Genomic DNA, 13,521 nt, shown 5'->3' with positions numbered 1-13,521 from the left:
GTTTTCCATGCATCCCTGCTTCAACATGCCTCACTCAAATCAGTCAGCCATTGTGCTGAACTTGATTGGCTGTTGGTTCCAGTTAATGTGAGCCAGTTGTGTTGGAGCAGGTATACATGCAAAAATCTTAAAGACTTTGAACACCCTTGATCTACGGCATGGGAACATGCCTATTTGCCTAACTTTCTAACACTGAAAAAAAAACACACACACACACACACAACTTTTCTTGTACAGATTTCATACTGTTTACAGTTTTATTAGGTGCTTGTATTCAAACATAATTTTATTAATCATATTTGTGACTATATTTATTTTGCTTGCATTTTTTAATATGTTTTGAAGACTTCCAGACTTCTGTGGGTAAATGGCTGATGTGCTCATGTCAAAGACAACATAGCCGAGGCAGCTAAATATAAATCAGCTATCACTCTTTTTAATGATTTAATCTGGCCTTTTTTCACTTCATTAAAACAATCCTTTTTTGTTGTCTGTTCAGGTGTCGAATGCTTGATGTGCATGTTGGAAAGTGACTAGTTATTTTAAGTTCTGCAACAGTGTAAATATAGTGTTAGGTTTTAAAAACTGTCTTCTACTACTTTACTGAAGTTTAAGACATTAAATATGATTAAATGCACTGCACAATATTTTATTTTGTAAATGAATATTGAAATTGTTACAAATGTAAATAAATGTCATTCATTCAAGTGCTATTTGTTAAATATAATTATTCAGTGTTTTATGTTTTTTTTATTCAGTTCTATTTCTGTTTGGTGATAGAACTGAATAAAATCTCTAGTAATAAAATGTTGGTTATGACTTTTTTGCTTTATTATCTCTCTCTCTTACTTAAGCTTTGAGAATAAACATGGTGCAAAACCTTCAGATGCTTGTTTATAATTTAAGATCAGACTGTTGAAAGAGGAAATTAACCATGTAAATATGTGACTTTTCCCCTGTAAGACTACAGTCAAGCATTACTTGAGAAAAAAAAAAATTAAGGTAACACCTTGTAATGAACAACGCTGTGTCACAGGTCTGGTACATGCAGAACATGACAATGTGGAAGTTGAAGTTTCTGCAACTAGAAAGACCTAGAGAGAGTTTTCTATCCACTCTGTTTGGTTTCTATTATATGCCTTGATTTTGTGACTGTTTCCTGCAAGAGCTGCAGTGCTGATTCTACTAAAAGGAGTAGCAACCTCTTTCAAAGACTGCAGATCATGCCAGGTACAAAAACAAAGAATAGGAAGTCACAACACAATTTCTTCACAAGCATAAGTCTACAAACCCAGAAGGTTATAAATATATGAACATAACATCAAAATGCAGAAAACAAATACACAGAAAAACAGCAACAAACAAACAAACAAACAAACAAAAAAAACCCCTTCAAGGACAGTTGTAGGTATGAACACTAGGTCATATTTGCATCTCTTTGTCAAGGTCTCAAATGCTGGAGTACCAGGTTTCTTATTGCCACTAAAGCTGAGTGAAGGAGATGGACTCCAACTGAGCAGAGCACCTGGTGAGGCTGTCTTGGAGTTTCTCTTTCTTTCCTCTTGAATGTGTTCCTTCGTTCCTCGAAATCTTTTGAGATGCTTTTGGTTGGAAAAATCTAGGTCTCCTTCAGGTTTGTGGAGCAGCAGAGAGCAAAGCTCAAAGAGAATAAGTGATTTAACAGGAAGACTGTTTGTCACAGACAGTGATCCCTGTAGGCCAGAAGACAAAAGACACAGTTTTAAAACAGAAGTCACAGCTTTGTGACAAAAAGAACCCCTGGCCAAATTCTCAGCCGTTTACAAATCTCACAGGATTACGAGACAATGTTAGTACTGTTCCAACCAAAGTCAGACCAACACATGAAATAATCAGCTAGTTACAGTCACATCAACTGTGCACAAAAACCAAATGAGAAAATTTGTATGAGTAACAAGAATCCTGAGAGAACAATACGGGGACAAGTATGGTTTTCATCTGACAGAAGACTAGAGTTGGGCGTCTGCATAAACTGATACAACAGTAATGTTTTAAGGATTTGCATGGAAATGTCAAACTTTATGTCAAACTAACAAAAACAATCAACAGATTTACTTAATTATGTGTATTAATTGTTTGTGTAAGAATCTGTTTAGTCTGCATTTGTCAGTCATTGCAGTCTGTGTCTGGGGTGCTTATCATCATTGTGTTGTTTCCAACAAGTCTACAAAAAATAAAAGAATAATAAAAATTTTATTTTAAATCTAATCACAATTCCCCTCGCTTGGCTTCACCATTTAGTTTTGCGGATGCAATCAGCCCATTTTCTTTCAAAGGTCAGTTAGTACTGATTTCTGAAAGAAAATTATGTCTTGCTTTGATTTGGGCCATTGTTGGACTTTTGGATAACTACATAATCAGTGTTCCTTGATATGCAAAAGAAAAGGTTCAACTTATATCTGCAAAAGAGAGGGGTCAGGCCAAGGTCAAGGCCTGGGATTGTTGTTTAGACCTTACTGCTTTTGATAGATAGAGATTTTACAAATATAGCAATAGCAACTACCCCTACATAATAAAACAAAAAGGGACATACATGTAGGGCGTCATTGGCTGAATTTAGCTTTGTACAGCACAAACACAACAGCTATCTCCAAGTACTTTTAGAGATACACTCTAAAATGTACCATTTACTGTAGTCCAATTATAATTGCATGAAAAAACACAAACTTTTTTTTTTATCAACATCAGTGTAGATTATAATAACTGTGTTTATTAACAACAATTACCTACCTAAAGAAACAATGAAATCTTTTTGTTTCAGTTCCCATCCTTAGCAGGTGACAGTGGAAAGGAAAAACTCCCTTTTAACAGGAAGGAAAACCTTATGTAGAACCTCATGTTTAACTCATGACGTGGTAGTTCAAAGAAGGAGACTGACAGTGTGTCAGTGTACAGGATGCACAAGGCAGCATAGCAGATGTGTGGTTTTCAGAACGAGCAAGAAGAGAGAATTTATCTGTAAATGATGCTGGTTCATTGCGACAGCAGAGCTGTTGGAGCGACGCGATCCAAACTTGTAGTTCACACATCATCCTCAGATCTATGCCAGCTTTTCATGGGGCTGCAACACGTCTTCTTCTCTTTGCTCGAGTGTGTCCCCATTTCTCAGCAACTTTCTCATCATTTTTAACCTTTTAGTTTCATGCATATCATTTTTTTTCTTTGTTTGCATTGATTTGAAGATGACCCAGTGATTTTTGACACTCCTTTCCACAAAGATGGTTGGCTATTTGGTTGTTTGCAGTTATTCTTAATGCATGAAGGTTGGTGTTCTTGCTGGCAGTCTAACAAATATTTCTTTCCTACTGCGACAGTTTGTGTAATCATCCAGAAATCCTTTGTTTTTTAATCAATTTCTAATCAGTTTCATTTGATTAAGTCTTGCATTTCAACTGAAAATATTTTAGTCACGCTTCAGATTGTATCAAATGGATAACAATTTGCCTGTTATATTTAGTCTCTATTCAGTCAGAAAATGATGTTAATTCAACCCCACAGAATCCCAGCTGCATGTTCATTTGTTGTCATCTCGTGGAGTATTTAATTGACTGCAAGTCTGTATGTAAGTGCCAGACTTGTCTGCAATCTAGAAATGTCAAGACCACAGCAGCTGCAGCGGAGGCAACAACAAAACAACTGTTGCTGTATGCTGAGTTTTGGAATTTAATTTTCTTTCCCATTTTGAAAGATGCCTGTGAGAAAAACAGCAAGGGGAGGTGGTCATGTCAAGATGGAAGCTGAGGGAAAGAAATCAGAGTTTGAGATGCATTGCCTTGAGAAAATGTAAAAAACGGAGAAATGAAAAATGACAGCAGAGGGAAGATTAAAGACTATGAGCTGACGATTGTGTGAGAACAGAGGACACAACATGGAGCTTAAAGCGGGAAAGACCAAGCCTGAGAAGGAAGGAGTGAAGCAGGGTAATACAGCAAAAAAAAAGGTGAAAAGGCTGCTTTACTCTGTGGGGATGATGGCAGAGGTTGATTGAAGGTGTTTGTGAGTGTGTTGTGTGCATTTGCACGTTAAGGTGCAAGGTTAAAAGGGTGGCAGGACTCCCCCCACAATGGTTATATGGCTTCAATTTTGAGTAAATGGAAAATACTTGTCAGTAATAACCCTGCATATTGTGTCAGTGTGTGTGTACGTGTGTGTCTGTGAAAGTATGAGAGAGATTGGAAATGCTTGTCAGTGATGGGTCTCCATTAGGAGTGTTGGGTCCTCAAGGACTGAAAAACGTCACAAACGGGGAATATTGAGCTGGAAAACTGTGTGTCTCCAACAGTAGAGACTCTGCAGTCTCAGACTCAACATACACACTGAGCTCAAATGAACAGAACTCTCCTGAAAATCATTTGCTAAAGTTAACTAAAATGAGGTAAAAAAGAAGCATAAGGAGGAACTTTACAGTACAAATTCAAAGATTTGGGGGCTCTAATAGAGTTACTTATAATCAGATCAATCAGTATTGAATGAGTTATTACTGGGTTATTTATACAGTCTTGAATTTGGGATTTTTAACTATATAATTTCTATTAAGCTGTGTTATTATTTTATCTCCTGATGCTGCTTTTGATTCTGTCTACCACAAAAGTTTGGAGCATGAGGTAGGCCTCAGCGTGTTACTCAGCCGTCAAAATTTCTGTATTACCCTTTGTGACTCTGTGTCCTTCACTGCTCTTTTCTTATTTCAAGTCTATCGAGGTTCAGAGTTAGGATCTGTTCCTACTCTGCTCCTGCTTGGCACCAAATGTGATGTTTAATTTCAATATTATTTAATGACAGTCACATTTATATGCCCCTAACAGATAACTTCCTCTGTCAGATGACTGTCCCTCTGTCTAAACTTTTTACATTTTAATAAAAAACCAAAACAAAAAAACCCCAAAACAAATAGAAGTATTGGATTTTGCTGGCAGTATTAGGCATCCCCTGTAGATTGGAATTCTTTAGGCTTGTCATAAAATTAAACTACTTGTCACTTAAGGCAAGTGGTCAATGTGAAGGCAATCATTTCAAAGAAGCATTCATTCATTTTCCAAACCGCTTAATCCAGTTCAGGGTCGCGGGGAGCTGGAGCCTATCCCAGCTGGCTTTGGGCTTTGGGCAGGGTACACCTTGGACAGCTCGCCAGTCCATTGCAGTTCAAAGAAGCACTTAAGGAAAATAATCTTTGCCTTTATCACCACTCGGCGGATTTGCTGCAGTGCATTGTATTTGTGGGTTGGTGGGTCCTCCATCTCTTGGCTCCACATGGTAAAAAGTGCTGCTGTGTGTCTTTTAAGAGGCACATCCTGAACTTCAGCACTCTTCTTTCATGTTAGCATCACTCTATTTGCTGCTTATTCATTTTAGAATAAATTTTAGAATAATTCTGTTTGTTTTTTAAATTTATTTCATCTTTTGTCACCCTACTTCTCTAAGTCGCTTCAACCCTTACACTCCTACTTGTTCTCTGAGATCAGCTGATCAAGGCTTTAAGTGTGCCGAGAACAAAGTGGAAGCTCAGAGGGGATTGTGCCTTTGCTGTTGCTGCTCCCAAAATATAGAACAGCTTGCCTCTCACATCAGACAGGCTTCCTGATTGTCACTTATAAAAATTCCTCTTGAAATCCATCTGTTCTCTTTGGCCTATGACACTTTGTGAAATGTTGACTTTATTTGGTTTCATGAATTTTATATTAATTTGTTTTTACTGTTCTAAATTCTAAATTAGATTCCATTAAAATGTGGGAGTGATCTGGCTCACCTTCTGGATCCAGAGCATTTTTAAAGGATTCTTCATCATAGTGAGAGGCCATTTTCAGAATATGTGCATATAACAGGAGCTCAGGGAACTGGATAACAGCCACTTCATCTGCATCTAACGTGTAATACAGGAGAAGTTTCCAACACGCTTTACAAGATATCAAAGATAAATCTAGATCTTGTCAAAATTCTGGACCGAAACAGGAAGGAATATGGGATCTTTGAAAGTTCCATCACTGCAAGAGAACAAATTGAAATTCAAACATGCAACAAACACCACAACATAGCCAAGACACTGTGGATTCAGTCCCAGTGAATCTTCTCTAACAGTGTTTGTTTACATATGCAATGAACATAGGGTGGAAATCACAGTTATGGGTGGAAATAGTCCACTGTGGTTTTAAGGCATTTCAAAAATTTGGAATTGGATTCTTTTGTCTTCTTTGGCCATTCATAAAAATGCAAATTAATGTGTATCTCATCACCAGGTTTTATCCACATTAGCAGCGTTCAGTTTACTTCATCTTGTGTCACTGAAACAAATAAAATTTGAAGGGAGGTCAGAAGATAAATAACCAGAGACAGACAGCAGATTCAATATTGATGTTTTACTAGAAAAAGAAACAAAATGGGACTTCAGACATTAAGAAAGAAAGAAAGAAAGAAAGAGTGTTAAAGCCAGAGTGTTGACAGCTCAGCAAACAATTTCTTATTGTTTACATTTGGAGTTTTATGAGCTTGAGGTGGCAAAAAACAATAAAAAAGGATCAAAGAAACATAACTGCATCATGTGCAACTTAACAGATTTATCTGGTGACAGCTATTCATGTTTTTGAATTCCACCATCTCTCCAGCTTTTCTCCAGCTGTTTTAGTACGATGCAGCTGTACTTTTACAGCTGATTTCCTGTGCTGATAAGCAGTGTTTGGAAAATGTATTCATTTTTATTTTTTTATTTTAAACACTAATATTTTATTAGTTTAATTTGGCTTATGGTTTTATATTAACATAAAACAATATTTCTGATGAATGTGTTTGAGTGTTAAGTTTTCTGGAATACATATACAATTCTGGAATACATGTAATGCAGGACATAAACAAGAAAATTAAAAATCAGCCAAAACATTACAAGACTGACAGGTGAAGGGAATACCTGCTCGTTTTGTTGCCTTGCTGCACCCCCGCTGGGAGTCCTTGTCTCCTGGCATCCATATGGATTTTATTTCAGCTTGCACTAACCACCTTAACATCACTGCAATCCATGCACAATCCTGAAACAGGACTCCTTGTTAGCTACAGCCTCCCCAGCAGTACAGTATGACCAGGAAATGGTCGAGAATACAACTAGCACAAAGGTGCCGTTGCAGCCTCTGAACGTCCCGCATAATAACATGGATGTGACTTGAATGTTGCTGTTGATCAGTGAATGAATGTGGGCTTAGAGTAGTTACTGTGCATAATGTGCAAGGTTAAGAACAAACAACTGCAGGAACCTCAGATTGTCATCCGGTGTTTCAAGATGTTGATTTATATCTGCCTCATAAGCTTGCTGTGAATTTAGGCAGCAAATAAAGTCTTTTGTAATTAGCTGAGGTGCCTGAACAGAGATTTCTGTTGCACACAGAGAGAAATGAAAACAAGAAAGCTATAATAAAGACTTTGGGAATGGGCAGAGAGGTACAGTACATAGAGTAGAACTGATAAAGAAATTAGCATGAGAACAAAAGACTTTTAGGAAGGGCAGGTCAGGTGAGAAGTGCTTAAGAATATTTTGCTTTCACAGTATTTATGTTATGACATAATAATTCTGAAAGCATTACCACCATGCTGGATTATGGCAGCAATGTAATTCTATTAAAACATATTATCCCACTAACTGTTATCTTATTTCAATGCATTGTTTAATGTGGATCAGCATTATTATGAAGGTAAGAACCAAATTAATAAAACATTTATATGTATATATATATATATATATATATATATATATATATATATATATATATATATATATATATATATACATACATATATATATATATATATACATATACATATATATATATATATATATATATATATATATATATATATATATATATATATATATATACATATATATATATATACATATATATATATATATATATATATATATATATATATATATATAAATAAATAAAAAAGGGAAAAAAGTATCAATTTGCATGCAAACCCTGTTCAGTTTGAATTTATGTTGGATCTCTCACTGCAGCTGACTCACATCTGATGAGGACAAAATAAACAAAAAGCACTGAGGTGATATGAAAAATGTTACACTTTTAAAATGTCACTCCTCATTGTTTCCCCCAAATCGCTTTAGTTCGAACTCTCTGCGAACGTATTGTCACTTTGTGTGGGCTGCACTCATGAATACTGTGTCAGGAGCTTCTCTAGCCCACACACACATACACGCACACACAAACACAAAGAATTTTGGGATAAAAAAAAAAAAAACACTAAGAGACTATGAACTAGTGTATAAGTAATGGTGCTTGAGTGATCACTCTCCGCTGACCCTGTGTATGCAACAATGTATGTGTGTGTGCAATTCCTATGTGTGTCCGTGTGAGTGCCAGATGGACATTCAGTGTAGAGAAGGACACACATAGACAGTGGCTAATTAATATTCTCAAGTTATCAAAAAAAACCCCAAAAAAAACAGCCATATAACAGAATGAATGCCATGGCCTCTGACAATCAGTGATCAATGTTTTCTATAGCTCTCTATAGATGTATAGATATATATTTATTTGCATTATATATAATATGTAGATTTATTTAAAAAAAAGTTTTTTTTTACTTAATTACAAGTAGTGGCATTTTTCTTTTATATTCATTATTGCAATGAATTGTTATCTAGTATGATTAAAAAAAGACAGGTGAGTTCTGTTTTGCTACGCAGTTATTTACAACAATTCTAAAAAGCAAGCTTTCATATACGGTACCCAGTCCCAGGACCTTAAAGTGACAGCAAAGCTGCTTGGTAGAGTTTTAGACAAATTGGAGAATGTACCAGTAAATTTTGACAACTGAAGTCAAATGAAGTGCACAGCACAGACTAGTGGTTCTCAACCTTTTCTCAGTCAGTGGATACAGTCGTCCAACTCCCTTCATTGCAAACAAGGAAAAGAAAAACAAACTCTAATCTGCCTTTTAAGCTGTTATGTAGATCAATTATTTAAAAGGAGCTGGATCCAGAATTTGTTTAGAATTTGGAAATGTTGTAACCCACGAATTCCCCACACATATCCATCATTTATTTTGCAACATCTGTGAGGTCCTAGCGGTCAGGTTGAGAAGCACTTTATTCTTTTCTTATTTCATCACTGAACATACAACTTAAATCCTGCTTTTGCTACTAAAAAAAAAAAAAAAATAGTACTTATCCCTTTGTTGTCTAGCATTTCTACTATTAATGCTGCTGATGGAGTACTTCATAGATCACTATGTTTGTCTTCTAGAAACCCCTGTGTATTGTTTGGCCAAGATCAGCCATGCGTGTGGCTCGAGGTTACTTCTCTTCCGTAGGGTTGATAAACTCTCTGACTTGGAAAACTAATCGTTTTATATATGTTAAGAAAGCATTTTCATTCAATTTGAAGAGTCCATGGCAAAGTAGCAAGTTCACACAGTCCTAACGTTCAAGCTTACAGTTTTCTGGTCTTCTAAGGGTTATAATACCTGGCACTCAGTCTTTGCAGGCAAGTTAAGATGATGATGGCCATGATGATGATGAAAACAATATTTGTAGTCTTAATAAGGCGTTGTAAGGGGGTGTGGCTTATTGGCCATCATCGTCCAATAAAAACTGAGCAGGAGCAGGATTGTTTGGTTGTCTTGTTTGTTTGTTTTTTTGTTTTTCATTAGCTGTGATCATTATCTTTCTCACTTCCGTCACCACAATCACGTTCATGGGTCTGTTCACAGCTCATAGTTCACTTCATGTAAATCTGTGCTGGCTTTCATGTTGGCTTGAAGATATCACAATGGTGTCCTCCCAAAAATGAGAAAAAAATGAAAGCTGCAGGAAGGAGAGATGTCTTAGCTGTCCATTGTTCTTTTTCTAAATCATTAGCTCCACAGCTGCGTTTCATTTTTTACTTGTAAAATGAGTCAGTGGCAGCAGGAAGGTGAAATGACGATGCACACTTTGCGTTTGCGTATTCAAGTGTGTAAAAATGTCTCTATATCTGAGTATTTTTATTAGGGTTTCTGTAATTATAGTCATGTGTGTATGAATATTGTATTGATGTATGCAAGTGTGTGTGTGTATCTTCGCCAAAGTCTGTGTGTTTGTGTGTCTTTAAGGCACGGCAGGTGTTTTTGGTTTTCAGGGCAGTCCAGAGGAGACCACTGCAAGGCCGGGGTGTCGAAGGGAGGCGTGGCCAGCATGCACAGCTTTGGGGCAGTCTGGCGTCAGGACGCGGCCATTCTCCCCCACACTTCCTGTGATGGACAGACGGGCCTTATTCCGCATGGCTTCGGTAAAAGACAGCTGGAGGAGGTAAAGATAAAAGAGTGGACATGTTTAAACAAACAAACAAGACATGCACTGAAAGACAGGGAAGCTGCATCAGCGAACACCATCATTTGCAGAAAGAGACCATCATTTCTTTATACATACACATGCACAAAAGACACTTCGGCATGCATGTGCCTGTGCACACATGATATACAAGTATGCTGATATACATGTCTGAGGGCGCAATCACACACATAGTTAAGGACAATACACAGACGGTTTTACTTTTTGGATATAATGTGGCTGATGTTATCATCCATAGCAATTTAAATATAACTTATTGTTATGTCACTGGAATAAACATTTCATTATCAGTCAGCTGCATCTCCTGATATTGCTCATTCATCTAATTCAGTATGCGATTCAAATCCAAAGTTTGCAGCTTCTCAAATTGAAGATTGGTCAGTTATAATATTTTACTTAGGGATTATAATAATGACATATCTGGATGTGGATTGTGGTTTTTATATGGAAAAACTATCTAAAAATGACCCTGCATTGACTCATCTGCAAGTATATTTTCGTTAAGTTGCAAATAAAAATGACATCCATGTGAATGCCTTTATGCAGGATTTTCCAGCAAAACATTACGTTGTAACTAGATGAGGAGGGTTTCTCACTTAGCTTGTCAGCAGCTTAAATACAGCAGCTTTTTAAAACTGTCTTCATTAATTACCATAAATTAAGGATATTTGGCTTTTCAGCCTACTAATAAGATTTTCAGGCTTCAGCTTGAGCTGTCCAACATTAAGAACGCTTTCATTTGCCATGTCTTTATTTGATTGTGCAGTCTACCTCCTCTTTTCTGAGATGATTACGAAACACCTTAGGGATTTTATAAATGGAAGTGAGCATATAGTAATTTATGTTAAAAGCGTTTCAAATTAATATAATGATACATTTTACTGGCAAGCAGTCTCCCATGACTATGACTGGATGGGAGCAGCTGCATCCCCAGCATACTTGTGTGAATTCTTTTGGATTTTTGCGCATGACATAAACTAAATACAGACCTGTACATAGAGACGTTAATGAATAATGCTACTAAAGGTAAAAAACTCCACGAAAAGTCAACATTTTTCTCCTTCTTTTCTTTTTTTTTTTTTTTTTTTTTTAACAACAAATGAGTTAATAGAGCACAAATTATATAAAAATAATCTCTGTTCAATTCAGAATAAATACAACTCAGTTCTACTATTCATATAATCTAATTAAATTGTTTACGTCAAGTTTTAAATGTTGGAAATGAACTATACTTTATTTAAATATCCTAAACCATTCAAAGTGTGAATGCACCCTAAACTACATATGCATATGTTTTATGAGCTACCACACTGCAACAATTACATACAGTACTTTTATGTCTTTAATCAAAAACAAAGCAGGCAACAGTCAACAAACACAAACACTGGAGACGAGATTTGGGTTGTAGACATCTGCATTTGGGGATACCATGCATTTGTGGGTTCTGGGTTTTATTTATGTTATAGATTCAGGTGTGGAAAGGATAGAATTGGGAAGGTGAATAGCCGTGACACATGGATATGGTGAGGACTTTGAAAAGACAAAAGGAAAAGAGTGAAGGAGTGATTTTTCTTTAAAGCTTTTAGAATTATAGAGAGGGCGTGACTGACTATACTGCTCAGAGTGGGGAACACTTCACACATACGGCTGCTCTATGATGTGATATTTTAGCTAAGATGCTGATACTGTCTGGTTGTAAAACTTAGTTTATGACAAACAGTAAGATACATTTTCATAAGAAATGTGCAACTTTTGAAAATATTAAGTTCCGTTAGTACTGCAACTGAGATAATGTTTAACGTAACCCTAATAAAAGGGGAACTGGCTGTCCAGAGAAACCAAATGCATTTTAATATCTGCTAATGATACTCACAAAGGAAACACACAAAACTTCTTTTTAAATGAAAGGTACTTAAGGTAAGAGATGCTATTAAGTGTCCTGCATTTAGTTGTCCATGTGTTCAGTTTCAATTTGCTGTTTCACGTCACTTGAATGTTCTTTGGAGCCACATTTTTGCAACATTGCTAAGAAGCCGTTCTATATGAAGTGTTAGTATCATCATTAATTCTTTTGCATTAATTCTAAGTGAATAAATGGGTTGTTATGAAGTTGTCAGGGCTGACCATCTGCAGAAAGGGTGCACATCTCCACTTTATGGATGACAATAACAGAAACGTGTATGGATGATCAATGGCGTGGACGACTAATAACCATAAGAGCTCTAAAAGGTAAATTCTGGCTATTGTGTAAAATCTTTTTTGTACCTTTTCTGGTCGTTGGTGGTTTCCTATGTACATTGTACTGGATTATTATGAACAAATATTGCAGATTTTTGAAAATCATGGCGAAAGAAATTAAAAATAAAATCAACATGCTCTTTAATTTGTTTCTTTAAGAGGTACTTTGCCTGTTGGAGTACATACTTGCATACGTACTCACATTGTATTCAATTAGGTTTCAAAGGTATTGCTGTGGAGAAAGATGTTTTTGCAAACTCTCAGAAGAAGTGAAATGCCCCAAATGAAATGGAATGAGCTCGGTGCAAACTGGCCCTAACAACCATAGAGCAAAGAGCAATGTTTATGTGTTTTCCTGATGTTACAGTGCCAGAGGGATCAATGAGAGGTCTTGTTACAAGAAACCGCTTTTAAAAAAGCTAAGCATCCACTAACATCAAAATATCTCAATTGTCTGTTTGTTTGTTTTTTAGAATTGGTTCATCACATTTTAGGTAAAACAAAAAAGACGTAATAATCAGAACTAAAGTATTTATACTTGGTGTCTGCGCAGCTAAGTTACTCATGGCTAGAAGCAGCCACTGACTTTAATGATAAACACCTCACTAATAGGATTTTTGCTTTCAGGACGATGAAATACCAAACTAAAATAAATTTTATAGCGAAGGGAACACTGAAACGTAAGTGAATAAGTTAAATAACATTTTTTAAAAAATGGAAAATGATTTTTTTACATTATTATCTTTATGTATCAGTTATTCTCATACATAAAGATATAAACAAAATGTCTCAATAATATTGGCATATATAAACAAATAGTATATGGACAATTTCTTCACAAGTTGGTTATCCACACACACACACACACACACACACACACACACATATATATATATATATATATATATATA

At 36.0% G+C, this 13,521-nt stretch overlaps 1 protein-coding gene across 2 annotated transcripts in view; it reads right to left on the bottom strand.

Annotated features, from left to right (window-relative positions):
- Positions 1–10,156: 10,156 nt before the first annotated feature.
- Positions 10,157–13,521, bottom strand: part of gria4a (glutamate receptor, ionotropic, AMPA 4a) — a gene marked incomplete at both ends in the record, with an annotated part of 114,900 nt that continues 111,535 nt past the window's right edge. For both annotated transcript variants that reach the window (XM_079245905.1, XM_079245904.1), the window contains one exon: positions 10,157–10,321. In XM_079245905.1, coding sequence (XP_079102031.1) covers positions 10,157–10,321 — 165 coding nt within the window. The remainder of the gene's footprint in view (positions 10,322–13,521) is intronic.

The sequence above is a fragment of the Telmatherina bonti genome (genome assembly GCF_933228915.1).
Source record: "Telmatherina bonti genome assembly, chromosome: 9".
NCBI lineage: Eukaryota > Metazoa > Chordata > Actinopteri > Atheriniformes > Telmatherinidae > Telmatherina > Telmatherina bonti.
The sequence above is the reverse complement of the archived record's forward strand: the minus strand, read 5'-3'. Positions and strand labels throughout refer to the sequence as shown.